At 33.5% G+C, this 17,298-nt stretch overlaps 2 protein-coding genes across 3 annotated transcripts; both read right to left on the bottom strand.

Annotated features, from left to right (window-relative positions):
* Window positions 1-1,330: 1,330 nt before the first annotated feature.
* Window positions 1,331-5,138, bottom strand: mettl21cb (methyltransferase 21C, AARS1 lysine b). Of its 2 annotated transcripts, XM_056465007.1 has the most exons (6): window positions 4,945-5,138; window positions 4,560-4,689; window positions 3,769-3,932; window positions 2,473-2,590; window positions 2,115-2,386; window positions 1,332-1,747 (listed from the first exon to the last, which is right to left on the bottom strand). In XM_056465007.1, the coding sequence occupies exons 2-6, from the start codon at window positions 4,651-4,653 to the stop codon at window positions 1,628-1,630; spliced, it is 768 nt and encodes a 255-aa protein (XP_056320982.1). In that variant the 5' UTR covers window positions 4,654-4,689; window positions 4,945-5,138; the 3' UTR covers window positions 1,332-1,627. The 2 variants fall into 2 exon arrangements, with proteins under 2 accessions (XP_056320983.1, XP_056320982.1); XM_056465008.1 differs by lacking the exon at window positions 4,945-5,138 and having other exon boundaries at window positions 1,331-1,747; window positions 4,551-4,641.
* Window positions 5,139-10,953: 5,815 nt separating this feature from the next.
* On the bottom strand, window positions 10,954-16,286 carry si:ch211-160b11.4 (CD209 antigen-like protein B). Its single transcript, XM_056465206.1, has 7 exons — window positions 16,229-16,286; window positions 15,427-15,491; window positions 14,360-14,773; window positions 13,918-14,000; window positions 13,154-13,291; window positions 12,883-12,988; window positions 10,954-11,555 (listed from the first exon to the last, which is right to left on the bottom strand). Exons 2-7 carry the CDS (start codon window positions 15,461-15,463, stop codon window positions 11,488-11,490), a joined length of 846 nt encoding a protein of 281 aa, XP_056321181.1. The 5' UTR covers window positions 15,464-15,491; window positions 16,229-16,286; the 3' UTR covers window positions 10,954-11,487.
* Between the last annotated feature and the right edge of the window lie 1,012 nt (window positions 16,287-17,298).

Below are 17,298 nucleotides of genomic sequence, written 5' to 3' on the forward strand. Positions count from 1 at the left end.
CCATAAGAAAAGAGCTACTGTTGTTTTGGTGTGGTTTTTTCAGGTGGGATGGGGGAATGTTAAAAATTTCTTTTAAATTTTTTGTTATAATAAATAGGGCTGAACTAAAATACAGATTTATCTGTTTTAATCGACTCATATTTCTGAACAGATGTTGTACATATAAAATATGTAGTAGATATAAACAAGTATGACAGAATGTGCAATTCACCTGATTTGAACCCCTTTACTGTGCTCCTTTCTCATTTTTATTTATGCACTGTGCTAAAACCGTAACCAAAACTGCTTGTTCAAAGAGTGATGCCTCGAACGCTTGCTTGTTTTAAAGTTGTTTGAAAAACAGTAAGCTGGAAACTCTAACATGGCATGTTAGCTATTTTTGTGATCGTTTCATTAAACGAATCTACATTAGAGCCACAGCCATATCACCCTGCAGCCCAAGACTGGTTACTCACTGAAGCTAAACAGTCCTGAGCCTGGTTAGTACCTGGATTGGAGACCACATGGGAAAACTAGGTTTCTGTAGTAAGTGGTGTTAGTGAGGCCAGCAGGAGGCGCTCAACCTGCGTTCTGTGTGAGTCCTAATGCCCCAGTAAAAAGTGAAGGCGACACTACACTGTCAGTGGGTGCGGTCTTTCGGATGAGACGTTAAACCGAGGTCCTGACTCTGGTTGTTAAAAATCCCATGACATTTTTTGTAAAGTGTAGGGGTGTAACCCTGGTGTCCTGGCAAAATTCCCTCTCATGGCTAAATACCCATCATGGCTTCCCAATCATCCCGAATTGGCTTTATCACTGTCTCTCCAGTCCCCCTACAGCTGGTGTGTGGTGAGCGCACTGGCGCTGTTGACCTGTGGCTGCCGTCACATCATCCAAGGGAATGCTGCACACTGGTGGCGGTGTGGAGAGACCCCCCCTCATGATTGTGAAATGCTTTGGGTGTATAGCCATATACGATAAATGCGCTATATAAATACACATTACATTTGTTGAAATATGCCTTGATTATAAAAATTTGGTTCTGGTTATAGGCTATGGTACAGTCCAAAAGATTGAGATTGGTAAGTTTTAATAATTTATTTAAGTTTTTTTGAAAGGTGTCTTGTGTTCCTGCATTTAATCGATCAAATGGTAGAAAATACCATAGAACAGTGTGTGAGAGTGAGTGTGTGCGAGATCGTGTTTGTGATTTTCACAGTAGTGTCAAGTTAGAAAGATTGGGCTTTTTCTCATAATTGTTGCAAAAAATATTTTAATGAAAATAAGAAAATACTGCAAACATTTAAGAAATTCAAAAACAAACTTTCCTATGTCTAAGTTCGACTAAGTGACAATAACAAAAATACAAAAGACATTATTAAATTTAACAATATAACACAGGTATTTTTTAGTCAGATGTTGGTTTTAATGATCAAGAAATTAAACTTGATATTCCCATTTTTGTGCTCCTGTTTTGTTCCATTGCGCTCAGCCGTTATTGCATGTGAGTTTGCAGATGGCCAAGAGGTGGAGTGCTTTCCCGCCAGTGCTGAGTTGCTGGATTCAGGTAATGTGCGATCATATATAATGTCATTTATAATTCTTGCTATGCGTCCTGTTAATCTTTTTTCTCTCTTTTCATTTGGACTCACTTCTTTGCAGTGGCCTGATAGATTCTTACCTCCTCTTGAGGGATCTCCTCCAGCAAAGTGACGTTAAAAACATTTTTGAAGTTTTCAATGAAACGCAAGTCAGAAGGGAATCGTACCTGTTTGGAAAGAAACAACAAACAAAACAGCACTTGTAAGTTTACTTCAGACCTCATAAAGTTAACACGTTTGCTTAGGGTTATAGTTCACCTAAAATGTCAATTTACACCCTCAAGTGGTTCCAAACCGTAGTTTTTTTTTCACTGTTTAACACAAAAGATATTTTGAAGAATTTTGGACATATAACATAACAATTGACTTCTGTAGTAGGAAAAACAAACTACCAAGGAATGATTACTGGGTTAGTTTCCAATGTTTTTTTTTTAAATATATCTTTTTATTTTGTGTATATGTTTAACAAAAGAAAGAAATGACAGAATTTTCAGTTCAAATTCAAGGTTAAATGGGTAAAATCTAAAGCCTGACCTTATTCGCCCACAGTAGTGTGGTTTCTGGCCTGCAGAAGTGCTGCATGCTAATTAATAGATCCTCCAGAAAGTTGTGATGATACACCACATCAGCACACAACACGTAGTCATAATGGTAGATGGAGTTGGGGAAGTTACGTTTCACATCTGGACCCCAGACCAGAGCCGCCACCTGAGGGGTGTACCTGCAGCGGCCCCGGGTGTTGCGGGACAGGTTAAAGTTCAGATTTGGCAGGACATCTGGCAGATCTGTTGCTGTGACCCAGGCACCTTGATGTGGAAAAGATGAAGACTTATATAACTTAACATACTCCTACCTTGTTGTTTGCAGAAAACAAATTGTATGGATTTCCTACCCAGTAAACTTGCCACTATGGACACCAGTCCTGTTCCTGCTCCAAGTTCCAGCACTGCTTTATCCAGAAGATCCACCTGATCTCGTTGTTTCTCCAAATATCGACAGAGAGCCACTGCCTGTGTAGAATTATACATGCAGTTTGTGCAAACACCAAGGTAAGGGCTTTTTTAGAAGGGCACATCAATAATAAAGTATGCTCTTGCGTATGCATCACTTTCAAATGTTTTCAGAACGTTTGTTCTAAATACTGACATATTGTAGCTGGCTCATGTCATGTGAATTAGAACATAGACAGAAGACAAAATCAACTCAAAACTAAAATGTTTAATGTTATGTGCTACTTTTCCTGAACAATAATCTAATGTTACAATGGCAAAATATACAGTAGTCAACATTTGAAGTGGTTCAAACTTTTCAAAAACACCCATTCTTGTCCTAGGACAATTTTTGATTCACATCAAGTGTTGACCCCTATTTCTTGAGAGCACCGTGAGGAAGTCGGACAGTTTGTTTAACGAAATACTTCTAAAAACATTTTAAAAAATAAATAAAAATTCCATCAGTTTTTTTATTCTATTTTGGTGAGATGTTCAGTGACTGGACAAATTCAGCACATGACCTATTTATTTACATAAACACTGCTTTGCATATCTTCATTTTACCAACTCTAGCCTAGCACCAACTGTTAAGCACAGTGTGACAGCCATAGAGTGTTTTCGCAATATATCAGCCATATTGGAGAGCAGAACTTAAACAAGGCTATTGAAATGACTGAAACTCCCATATTATTGTTATTATTGCTGCTGAAAATGATCAGTTATTGCCTAGTCTTGGGTTGTTTTTTTTGATTGGACAAAAAAGAAACATTTAAAGTTAATATACATGTAAACAAAATAAAAAGGATAATCAAGCAGAGGAGAGAAGAACTATTAAGGAATGAATCGTGTTTGTTGGCAAACTGAACCCGTTTTAGAAGAATCTTGAGAATATACATGTTTGTTCTTGTCATTATCATTCAAGTAGGTGAAATAGTAAACTAATATTTTATTTAAAACTGCTCATACATGTGCATTTTCTTTTACCATCTATTAAATTCGGTTAGTCAAAAATGTTGACCCTTTCCTGCTGGCTAAGTCTCTCTTTATATAATTTAGCAGCTTCCACATGGTTTAAATAGGCAGAACAATATATTCAGTATTATAGTAACATCCGAGTATCTGCAGCATGGCGGGGCATTCGGTTAACTGATGAAATGTTGACCTAGATGCAAACCCTCAATAATATGGGTTCTTACCCCTGGCCAGATGACGGCACCAAAAGAGTCGAGGGATTCTCGGATGCTGATCTCCTGCCCAGTAAATAAAAAGGTCTCATTGCCTAGGGAATAGAAGACACTGGGCTCCCAGGCATTACGTCTGTTCAGTGCCTCCTTCTGCATGTCTTTAGCCTCCTGATCTTCTGAAAAAGAGCATGGGTAAAAATATATCATTGTAAACACTTTGTTTGCTGAACAACATGCACCTACACACAGTACAATTCAAAAGCTTGACAGCACATTAAAATAATGTTGGTTTGTTGAAAATATAACGCAAAAAATAAATGATAACACTTTAGTTTTTGACTGCTTATTACTTATTTTTGTATTTGGTTGAGATTTTATGTTCTAAAATAAAACAAAATTGCTAATATGTTGCATAATCTGTGCATTTTAGTAATTTTTCAGAACCCGCTTTTCTATTTCTGTCAGCCCAGCAAACAATTTAGTGTTTAATAGACATCTAACACACATCTATACCTAGACAGCTTGGTTAAAACTTGGCTAAACTTATAAGAATAGGCCAAAACTAGACTAGTCTTCAAATAGACAGATTAGACAGACTTTATATGTGTAGTCATTCATTTCTGTTTATTTGATGACTAGTCTATCTCTACTAGTCTTATTGCCTATTCTTAGATGTCTATAAGATTTTCACTGACAGCCCAAATTTAGCATTGTTTTAGCCAAGACATCTATGTTTAGACGTCTATTAGACATCTTTTAAAAACAAAAAATGCTTGCTGGGAGGATCTCTTTACCTTATTTACCTTCTTCTGTGTTGTTTGGTGATGGTTTGATGGGTTCTGGCTGCTTCAGTCCTTTTTTCTGCACACTTAAACCTGGTCCTCCTCCAGCCTCCATTATAAGTCGAAATGATCTTTACCACGCTCAGCACAGCTATCATATTGAATCACATCTTTAATTCGCTATAAATTCAATCAATTATGCAAATGCATAATTATACAATCATAATGCAATCATTATACTTCAAGCTAAGGGTTTGCTCCATGTATTCCCCCTTCTCACATGCATGCATCCAATACTTACTCAAAGTGGCACCCAAAATTCCATGCAGAATTAATTTGGCACAAGTTTTAGGAACAAATAGCAACGAAAATGAAAACACACTTTCACAAACACACAAAAACAGACCTGAAGTGCAACAGCTGACATCCTCAGGCCAAACAGTCTTTTATAAAGCAGTAGCATCCTTCTGCTCCTCCCATGCAGACACTGAGCTAAATGTGCAGTTTGTTATGAGAGAGCGAGTTGCATACATCATCAAAGCCACTTAATTCCAGTACAATCCTGTCCTCTGGGATTACTGATCCCTCTCACCGGTTTCTGTGTTTTGGAGTTTGTGGAAAACTGACTGGAGAAGATGCCTGTTGGCATTTATATTCGTGTACATATTGGCTTCACTGGACTCAGTTTCTTTTAAATATCTACCGTGCCCATGAATGGATATCTATTTACCCACAGCCTGGATGTGGCAGATATACTGCGGCCTGTGGGGTCTTGGAAGCTGAAGCTGGGATCCAATAACCTGTACAAGCACAGATGGTTAAGGCAGATGAATGTTTTACTGTCTCCAAGAGTAGCATGACCCAACTGTCAGTTTTAATAGCTGGGATGGAATCAGGCATCAGAAATAACCCGAGACATGATGCATGGCATGCTGAAGTAATAAGCCAAGAGATGCTTTTGAGGGGGATCTTGGGTATAAAGTGGCATCAACATCAGTATGACACCTGAAGCAAAAACTGTATTGGTTATTCTAATCATTTGTGCAATAGAGAAATTATGGGTTAAATAAGGCAATTTGTTTGATTCTACTTGTCAACAGGAGGCCAGTGAGACAACAAGTATTAATTTGTGACTAAAATGACTGGAGTGATTTGGGTTTAGTCACTGCAAATCCTTCGCTGACACCCAGTAGCGAAAACACAGCTGTAGAGGTAAAATAGAAAACTGACTCAGCTATTGAGAACAATGTGTTGTGCGTGCCAGAGTAGGCTTTAACCTCGTATCCAAAAGTGTGTGTCGAACAAATGAAAGAGAGCATCTTAATCTTTAGCTGTTCTAATAATAACATCGATATGAACCATTTTGGGAAATATTGGAAAAGATGTCCTTTATAGCAAAAAAAAAAAAAGATTAGTTCTTTCAGCAACATATAATGCGAGCTTATCTGTACTGATGTTCATTTTTTAATCTGGTGTATGCCATTCTTCTTTATACTTATGTGGGCTTTTCATACAATATGAAAATTAATCATAGTTTTACTACATACATGGGCAGATTTAACCAATAAGCGAGGTAAATTATACCTATAAACTTTTTTGTTTGTTTTCTGTAATATTTTGTATGGTGAGAGTCAAACAAATAAAATTTTAACGTAATTAAATAATATTTAATATAAATTATAATATAAAAGTATTATAATAATTTAATGACCCCACTCAATGCAAAACTCACCTTACTGTAAAACACATTTTACTGGACTGTCCTGCTGTTAATGATTCTAGAAGACTTTTTTATGAAATGAACTCTCTTTAGGACATTTTTAGCAAAGTGACACCAGAAAAGATTTTAGAATTCTTATCATATATTAACACTAAACATCTTATTTAACTTGTGTATTCATTTGTTTGTAGTTCTTAATTGTTTATTTAATATTGAAATGTTCTTGCCATGAAAATAGCCTTGGTTGCTGACATGGCAATAAATAAAAAATACATTACTTTACAATAATTTAATGTTATCTAATAATAATATCATAATAAAAATATTATAATAATTACACCTGCACAAATTTGTCCCCCAATCATAGTGCAGTCCAGCAGTTAAATTTATAAAAATATATCTATTCATTATTTTTAGTTGTAAATTCATTTTAAGAAAACGAATCATTTAAAGAGTAGAGATTGCATTAAGACAGAACATAGAAAAGACATTTTATGTGATATAAAAACATCAAAATAAATAAAGATTTAATAAACGTATAATGGTGCATTTTAGGACTGTTGGCCCAAAATGTCCCAAAACACCATTAAAATGTGCTGGTTTTAATGGGTGGCAATGTTTTGAAATTATTATTATTATATTTTTGCAAACTTTAAGATGTCTGTGATAGCCTAGATCAGTGGTAGGGAACCTATGGCTCATGAGCCATGTGTGGCTCTTTGACCAAAAGTACATAGTTCTCCAGCTGTCTCTCTTCAATAATATTTTACTTAAATTATAACCTAATTAAAGTGACTTCTATAGATACCTTCAAGTAAGACATTATATTGATTATAATATTAAGATAGAAACATTGAAAGTTGCAGAGACTAGAATAATAAAAGTGTTTCTATCAGTGGGCAAGGCCCAATCATCTTATAGGATCATTTCAAAATTATATAAGGGATTTCGCAAATCTGTACCAGACAATCCACTATATATTAGAGAAAAATAGAAAATGGAAGGAAATCTGAACATCTCAGTTGAGGATTGGGGGAATATTTGTAAAACTCAATGGAAATGTAGCAGCTCAGCCATGTGGAGAAAATTCTGTTAGAAACATGTTCTAAGGTTTTTCATCACACCATCACAGAAAATACTCAGAGGAACTTTCACTAGCTGCTGGAGAATGTGTGGGATTGTCAGAAATGAAGAAATTGAAGTAGAGATTGCTTTCACTTGTGAATCTTTATATTTAGGTAATATAAATTGAGATGGGTAGATTAATAAAGACAAGAAACTGTTATTTATTCTTCTGGCAGCTGGTAAAAAAGTAATTACAAAAAAATGGTTAAAGTTAGAGTCACCTGAAGAATGGATTGATAGTGCATAATATATGTCTTGAAAAAAGTATTTTTTCATTAAAAACACAGACTGAATAATGTTTTCTAATTTGGAGATATGCCCAGATTTTTCTTGAATTATAACTTTTAAATGCAATATTATGTGTTTAAATATATATTTTTTCTTCTAAAAGATTTGTAGCTCCCCATGTTGTACTGTTTATAGTTGTTGTTAAAGGGAAGAAAATACAAAGCATATGCAAGATCTGTAAGTTTCTTTCTGTATGAGAGATTATCTAAGTTATATATGTATTTTCTTTTGAAAACTTAAAAAAATTATTAACTTTACAGTAAAATGATTAATAACTCTGTCTTTAGATTTTTACCCAATGCGCGACGCTGTGGATAAACTTGACAGCAATAAATGGCGAACAACTTTCTATGATACCTTGTGCATGTAAATTCAAACAACATTCACAAGTGCTGGTGATGAGGGCGAAAAGAAAAAACCTATAAATTGTTCTTTCTTCATTCGTGTACTTGTTCAGCATCTACACATACATACTCAGATGGCTCTTAAAGAAAATGCATTTGCCAAAAAAATCAGAAATGGCTCTTTGCTGAAAAAAGGTTCCCGACCCCTGGCCTAGATTATTTTGTTTTGTTTTAGCCGAGAAATAAAGTAATATTAAGACATGACTGTGAGATTATGCTTTGTTTTGTAGGAAAAATAACATTTATAATTAATCACATTATTTACATTGAGTCACATTGATTAATTCTGCAGCTCCAGCAGATACTTCATATCGACTGAACTATAAATAAAAGAGTGGACTGTTGTGCCCCATGCCTGGAATTGCTTAGAACCCCCAAATCACTAAATCCGCCTGACTACTATATTAAAACTACTGTAACCCCAAATTCAACATGGTTTTGCTACACTACGCATAGTTTGAAAGATGGCATTTGTAGTAAATCTGTCGTCATAGCTTTCACAATTTGAGTTCTGCTTAAAGCTAAAGTCACAAACCTGTTTTGAGTTTCTGTTGAACACAAAAGAAGTTATTTGGAAAAATGGAAACTTTAAACCATTGACTTTGATTGTATTTGTTTTTACGTACCATGGAAGTTAATGGTTATGCATTTTCAACATTCAAAATATCTTCTTTAGAACTGACCATAATATACATAACAAGTAAATTTTAGTTTTGAGTGAGATAGCACTTTAATGGTGAGTAAATTGTGAGTAAATAAAAATTTTATGGTGAACCATCTCTTTAATATACTAATTCACCATCGTTTCACACTGAGCATCTTTGGCACCATAATTCAGACTTAACAATGCAAAAGCTCATGAGCAGTGTCGCAACTCTGGTTAAAAATAAAAGTTAATTCCACTTATTAATTGCAAGTGTCAAGCGTTCCTTTCCCTGGTGTTAAAAGCAATGTTTACAATTATGATAACTCTGGGTTAAGCTCAGTGTGAAAAGCCCATAATTCAATTTCTGAGAAACATTTAAACACATCTGAGAATTTAATAATTCTGTTTCTAATTAGGGTTATTGCTTCTGTCTCCAGTTAAATTTAGTTCACCTAAAAATAAAAATGATTTAATCATTTACTCACCCCTCCACTTGTTCAAAACTATATGAGCTTCCTACATTTGTTGAATAAAAAAGAAGATCCTTTGAATAATTTTGTAACCAAACAGTTTATGTAGCCATTGACTCCTCAAAAATTATACTATACTATATCAACAGCTACTGGAAAATTTTTTTTAACTTAAGGTTAAATAAATGGTCATTTTTTTGTCATAATTTTATTGATTTATATGCAGAAGGTACAATAAAAATTGAGCATGTGATGATTTTTACTGGTAAGTATATTCCTAAAGGAGCTGTTGACATGAATTTGACCCATATTTCAGTAAAAACCCAAACATTCCAAACATATGAAATTATCTTTTTTTTTAGGTGAATCTTCGTTCTGTCTATTAAAGCTGGTAGAATGGCCAAGCCAATCATCTGATGTGAATCCAACAGAAAATAAGAACTAAAGGTCATAGTTGAGACCAACAAAACGGTCAAGATTTTTATACTCTTGAAGTATGAAAAAAAATGCACATCTGAGCAATACATGTGACATTGGTTTCCTTGGATATGCTTGGGATCATTGTCTTGCTGAAATATCCTCCCTGCTTCGTCTTTATCATCTGAAATGTAGACATTGAGACTGAGATACCTAATATTCATTTACACTGATGAGGGGCAGGGCTGCTTTCTAATTGAGAGATTTCGGCTGCTGTCTGGGCTTTCATTGCCTTTTTACACCTCGCTTTTTCATGTGATTTTAATCCCTGTCATTTAAATTTATTACACATAATTTAATTTCTAAACTAATTAGATTAGTTTTCTTTGTATGTGTGGATTACATTGGTTGTTACAGACATCTGGTAAAACTTTCAAGTCAACAGCACCTTTAGATATGCTTTTGATAAAATTGGTGATGTATTCAGCACTATTTTTTACCCACTGTATGTTGCAAAATGATAAAAATAAAACATGTTTGCATATAGTATTCTATGAATTAATTTGGGTATAAATGCAGTCATTAAATGTCTATATCTTATTAAAAGGTGAATGTTAAAGGTAAATCCCCTCGATGCGAAAGAGACCACCATCTTTTTTTTGAGTTGTGCAATTCAGTACAACATCTTGATGTCAGTTTCTACAAATTAACACATAGCACTAATGAATTTGTGACTTTCACATGCTCCCGGTTACCCTTGAATGTGAATCAAAACTGTATCCATTGCAGTTTTGGGAAATTCTGAATGTGTCTTCTGTATAAAGTTCACAATGAAAGAACAGAAACAGATTCATAACAAATCTGCAAGAATAAAACCAGGAACAAACCCCGATATGAAACACACTAGTTGTAATGTAGGTTTTGATAAGTAATATATATTCTTTAAATTTGAAAGTGATGCTGGTGGCACAGAAATGACACATTTTACCGTTAATACCTTCTGCGTTACAGGTTAACATTAGGCCTCTCCCAGGATTCAACACTGGCTTCACAACAAATGCATCTGTCAGACAGAGTGACTCTCGCTTTAGCCCATAGATGATGCATAGAAACATGGGAATCCTGGCATTCCTGGCCATATGATAGGATGGAAAAACGGCCTTCATTGTAGGCTCAGTGATGAGAGCTATTAGCGTACCAGCGCCTGCTAAAGCCTCTGTGAAGCTTTAGTGAAAAGCTCTGTGAGGATTTAACATCCAGTGACCTTTCAGTTAACAGCTAAATGAGTCAACTACTGGCATGAAAATTACAACCTCACACACAGTAATAAAATACAAGACATGTGTATGGCAATAAAAGTCCATTTTATTTAATGCCATTTTACAGCTTTATTTCAACATAGGAGAAGGGATGTACAGAATGATTTTATTGAGTAAAAAAAATCACTTAAAGAACGCTATATTAACCTGATTAATGTATCAGTTGTTGTTCATAAAATGTATGTTTTTATTATTAATATTAATGTAAACCATGGCAAATTTAATATAAACTGATTGAATAACTTATATTGTATAATTAATTATTATTTTTAATACATTTAATACATTTCTTCCAAGGTTACACTTTGCACTTTACAAAAGTGTCTGTGTAGTGGGTTAGGTCAGTGTTTCTCAACCACGTTCCTGGAGGACCACCAGCACTACATGTTTTGGAAGTCTCCTTTGTCGGTCACACCTATTACAGGTGTTTCAGTCTCTGCTAATGAGCTGATGATCTGAATCAGGTGTGTTTGGTTAAGGAGACATGGAAATGTGCAGAGCTGGTGGTCTCTTAGGAACGTGGTTGAGAAACACTTTGTTTTGGTGAATCTTCTTGCTGTCTAAACTGGACAGGAACAGACGAATGGTCTTGTTAGAAAGCACGCTACGTCATTGAACCCCACTCGATCTAGCAAAAGAAATCACATTTTGTTAGATTTATTAAAAAACTTTTTTGATAATTTTTTTGCTACTTCTGTGCTGCTTTTTGTAAAAATGTGCAATTTATGTGGAATGATTTGGGTAACTTAAACCATTCAATAAAACAGAATAACTTTTTAACATTTATTTAAGGCTTATAATGCAAATCCAATTATACCAAGGGTGCCAACACCTGGTCCTGGAGGGCCGGTGTGCTGCAAAGTTTAGTTCCAACCTTAATCCTAATATGGAATCAATCTAGGGCCATATATACTTGCAAAAAAAAAGGAAGTTCTGCAAAAAAAGAATAAAGTATTTAGCAAAAATTAAATAAATAAATGCAAATTTTCTTTGCAAAAAATGTGAATTTTCTTTTAATTTGCTAACGAAAATGAAGTACAAAGGGAAAAATAAGTTTTGAGAAATAAAAATGAAATTTGCAAACAAAAAAGAACTGCAAATAAAAATCAAGCAGTGCAAAAAATAAAACTGAAAAATTTGCAATGAAAAAAACTATATATATATATATGCAAAACATATGGACCAGCCTCCATTTAAGCGACGTCATCACCTGGAGACACAGCATCAATGAGGTGGTCTTACAGCCCAGTAGGTCCGGGCCTGCCGTAAACGCCCAAATTCCCTTGACTCCACCCCCTTGTTCTGCAAATTTTTTTTAATTGCTAATATTTGAGTTTTTATGGCTTGACTTTAATTAGCAGTTCTGTTCTTTTTTGTTTGCTAATTTTCTTTTTATTTCTCAAAACTTAATTTTCCCTTTGCAGTTCTTTATTTTTGTTAGCAAAATTTACTTTTATTTCTCAAAAATGTATTTTCACTTTGCGATTTTTGGAGATTTGCATTTATTTATTTTTTTGCTCAATACCTTATTTTTTATTTGCAAAAATGTCTTTTATTTTGCAAGTTTATATGGCCCTAGATTGACTCCATACTAAATCAGACACACCTGGACTAGCTAATCAAGCTCTTACTAGGCTCTCTAGAAACATTCTTGCAGGTGTGTTAAAAGGCAAGATGGAGCTAAAATCTGCAGGACCGAGTTTGGACACCCCTGAACTAGACCCACTTGTTTGGTAAACAAAGCAAGTCTCTTAATTTATTTATCTATCAAAAGACAGAAAGTAATCCAAACTGTTTTGTAAACAAATAAAACAATTTAATTAGCATATTAGTCAAAAACATTATTGAAATTCTAATAAAATCTGAATAAATGTATATTGACACTCATTTACATAAGTAAATAAATAGAAAACCTAAGGTATAGATTATAGTCTTGGGTTATCTGTGACACTTACATAGTATCTCAATGCAATCCTCATTTCCACCCAGATTATTTGGCTCTCCAGAAAAAAAGCCATTGTAGGTCCAGGGCTCTCCATCCAACCATGTAAAAGTATTTGTCTGTCAAAGCAGGAAAGTAGCTTAATAGTTGGATATATATATATATATATATATATATATATATATATATATATATATATATATATATATATATATATATATATATATATATATATAGATAAGAAATGTATCAACTATTTTAAAAAGTGAAGCTAATGAACCTACACCAATGATTCTCCTTCCTCCAAGCCATGTATCAGAGCGGCTGCCGTACCGGTCCATTAGATTATAGATTTCAGCACGAATAAAGCTGCTTGTCACGGAGGCCAGATGACCATTAGGACAGACTTTTTGGCATTGTAACTAAGGAGAAACAGAGATGTTATAAAGTGAAAGAAATAACTATAAATATATTTCATAACAATTAGTTGAATCCAGTGTTGGGGAAAGTTACTTTAAAAGTAACTAAATGTGCCATTCAGTTACTCTGCACAAACGTTGAAAACCAGTGATTTAGTAGGAGCTTATAACTATTCACTTTAATATCAGCAGTACACACTGTATATCTACTTACAGACAATCCAAAGTAAAAGCTAGCTGATTTTAGGTTTGAAAATTATGATATAAATTATATTGATATATTATATAAAATATATATATATATACAAAAATATCAAGAAATAAAATGAAAATGTGATGCAGGTATATATTTTTAAAGCATATATTAATGCATTTATTTATTGATTATTTAATTTAAAATATATATTTTTTAATTTACACCTCAGTAAATGTATTGTTTAGAATTTTATTTAAAAAAACTAAATGGAATTAATAATTTATAATTTAATAGTAATTACAAAATGTGCAAAGTGATAACTAAACCAAATTATAAGTATATTATCATTTGCCTTCCAGACCCATAATATAATTAATACTCATTATAAAGTGTTTTTTTTTTTCTAACAAATGAAAATGACATTCATTTCTACCTCAGCATCCCTGGCATTGAGCTTTCTTGTGAAGAACTCGTAACATGTGTACTGTATGGTGAATCCTCTACAATGGCGCCTACCTGTGGACATTTCAGCACATTACATCATCTCATATTACTGTTTACATCGGCAACATTTCAAAGTGAACTTAAATGGATAGTTCACCTAAAAATGTAACATTATCATCATTTACTCATATTTTGATGAATGTAGAAAACTAGTAGCCATAGCAGTGGCTTTTCAAAGTCGGAAAAAAGCATTACTATTGAAGTCAATGGCTACTGGTTTCCAAAATATGAGTAAATGATGACAATTTTACACTTTTGGCAAACGATCCTTTTAAACACTGCAGTATTTGGTGCATTTATGCTAATGTCAGACCTGTTTGCATGGTAGCCTGCACAGTACAAAAACTATTATCATCCAACGTACGTCTTACCTTTTTGTAACGCCGTTCGCTGTTTCCTGCCAGGAGGATTCATTTCTACTTCTGGTTCTTCAACCACTATATAGTCAGCTTGAAGTGTGGGCTCCTCCTTTAACACATTTTCAGATTCCACCTGCATATGAACTTCAGACTGGAACTCTACAGGTTCCTCCACAGGTTCATCTACAGGTTCCTCCACAGGTTTGAGATTTGTGTTCAGCAGGGTTTTTGACTGTAGATCTGTCTCTGGCGCTTCTTCAGTCAGATAATCTGCATTTAGCTCTGGTTCCTCCAACAGCACTGATGCCTCTTCTGTGTGTTTGTACTCCTCTGTTGTTTCAGGCTCCAGCAAGACTGAATCAGGCTCCAGGAAATCTTCATCCTGCTTCAGAGGAGCTTCTTCTGCTTCTGTGAGGTGTACTGTTGCTATAGAAAGAAAATTGTTTAAAAAAATAATCTAGAAATAATTAAGTTTGATATTTTGTTTTCGTTATTTCTATGACCTATATTAATGTAATTGTACGTCATTGTAAATAAATTCAGAAATTGTGTAAGTCAGTGAATAAATATAATTAAAGAAATTGAAATAATAATTTCTTAGAAATGAAATATTTACTAAATATTTATACTAATTATATTTTACAATCATTCCTGAGAGGATAGTTCACCCCGCAAGGAACATTTACTAACTTACTCTCAAGTGGTTCCAAACCTTGTGAGTTTCTTATACTGAGCATGAAGGAAGATATTTTAAAGAATGATAAAAATTGGTAACCATTGGAGAACCAAATAGAAAATAGTTTTTTTTTAAATAATATCTTTTGTGTTCAACAGAAAACTCAAACAATTTTTGACAAGTGAAGGGTGAGTAAATGATAGCAGAAACAAGTCTTTAAAAAAATCCACTATCAAAATAGCTATATTTTAAATAAATAAGCTAATCCCAAAACAAAACAAAATGCATATCAAATAGGTTACGGAAAGCTGCAAATAGGGTACAGTAAATAATATAGGTCAAGCTGTTAAATATTAAACTCAGTTTATGTTAACTGCACGTGTAACTACAGCACAGATAATACCTGATGAGATGAAAACCAGAAAGATTATTTTCCTCATCTTGGAGAAAATATCCAAAGAGTTCCTTCTGCAAAGAGATGATTTAATAATAAAGCCAACATAACTCAGATAATATACTGTAGTCTTATTAATATCACATTTTGTAATATGAGAATTAAAGAGAGCAAAGATGAAGGAAAACTATTTAAATGACATGTAAATTTTTTAAGTTGATGCAATTTTGTACGTTTTCAAAACTGCACCACTTTTTATGCATTTAAATTTGTCATTTTTTAGTTGTTAGGTCAGAACCACAAAATATTTTTTCCCAACACAAAATAGGTGTTTAATTATGCAAATTTTATTCACAGTAACTTCCTTTCTGTCATCTTCCTTGCTCTCTGTAAACATAGTGCTGGGTTTTTGAGATTCAAATAAATGTTCTCATGATTTTTTTATTTAAAAATGATTGTTTGGACTGAAAAAGATAAAAATGAAAAAGCATTAAATTTTAAAGCACCTTTATTTTGCAATATTTAAAGATAGACTAGCAGTGCAAATGTGATCAATTTGAAGTTTTGTACAAAATGTTATGAAAATGTTTACCATTTCATGTTAAAAGTGCAACACAAAATCCCCAAAAATAAAACAAAAGTGAAATGAAAGTATAGTTCTATTAAAAATGTTATTAACATTACTAAATCAACTAATTACACCAGTTACAATGAAGGGAATGAAGAGAATGAATTGCAGAAACAAAATCACTACTGAAAGAAATAAAGAAAGAAAAAATCTAAATAAATATATACAGTAAGTTATTCTCACCAGTGTTGATCTTGCAGGTCTGTAGTGTGTTTCTTTCTGTGCTCTGAGATCAAATCTGTGCTGCTTATAAAGTATATTTATGACTGTTTATGGCTATTGTCTTGTCACGTGTCTGAGATTAATTACTGCTATTCTATTATAAACTGCTCACTATCACATTTCCTTATTGTTTCCAGAATACTAGATCTAGAATACTTCATTTTGAGCTGTTAGTGTGGCGCAGCTGTGTTCTAATGGTTAGAGAGTTGAACTTGTGATCCAAAAGTCACAGGAAAGAGTCTTGGCACCAGCAGTGATTGCAGGTGGAAGGAGTGAATAACCAGTGCTCTCCTTTACTTTCTGTGAAGCTTTAGTGAAAAGATCTGTGAGGAGTTAACATTGAGGGACCTTTCAGTTAACAGCTAAATGAGTCAACCTCTGGCAAATTACAATCATATATGTAGTAAGAAAATAAAATGAAATACATTTGTATGGTAAAAAACAAACATTTTTTTATTCAATTTTAATCATTTTACAGGTTTATGAATAGACATGAATAGACAAGTTATGAACAGAACTTTGCATGTAAAATATAATGCAATATTAGCCAAAAATAATCTGTTTAAAAAAACTGCAAGTAAAAATCAAGCGCTGCGAAAAAAAAACTACTACGATATTTGCAATTATATATACAGTTGAAATCAGGATTATTAGCCCCCCTGAATTATTAGCCCTCTGTTTATTTTTTCCCCAATTTCTGTTTAACAAAGAGAAGATTTTTGAACACATTTCTAAACATAATAGTTTTAATAACTCATTTCTAATAACTGATTTATTTTATCTTTGCCATGATGACAGTAAATAATATTTGACTAGATATTTTTCAAGACACTTCCATACAGCTTAAAGTGACATTTAAATGCTTAACTAGATTAATTAGGTTAACTAGGCAGGTTAGGGTAATTAGGTAAGTTATTGTATAACGATGGTTTGTTCTGTAGACTATCGCAAAATATATAGCTTAAATAGGTTATATTTTTACCTTAAAATGGAATTTAAAAGATTAAAAACTGCTTTTATTCTAGCCGTAA

The sequence above is a fragment of the Danio aesculapii genome, chromosome 9, assembly GCF_903798145.1.
Source record: "Danio aesculapii chromosome 9, fDanAes4.1, whole genome shotgun sequence".
In the NCBI taxonomy this organism is placed as follows: Eukaryota; Metazoa; Chordata; class Actinopteri; order Cypriniformes; family Danionidae; genus Danio; species Danio aesculapii.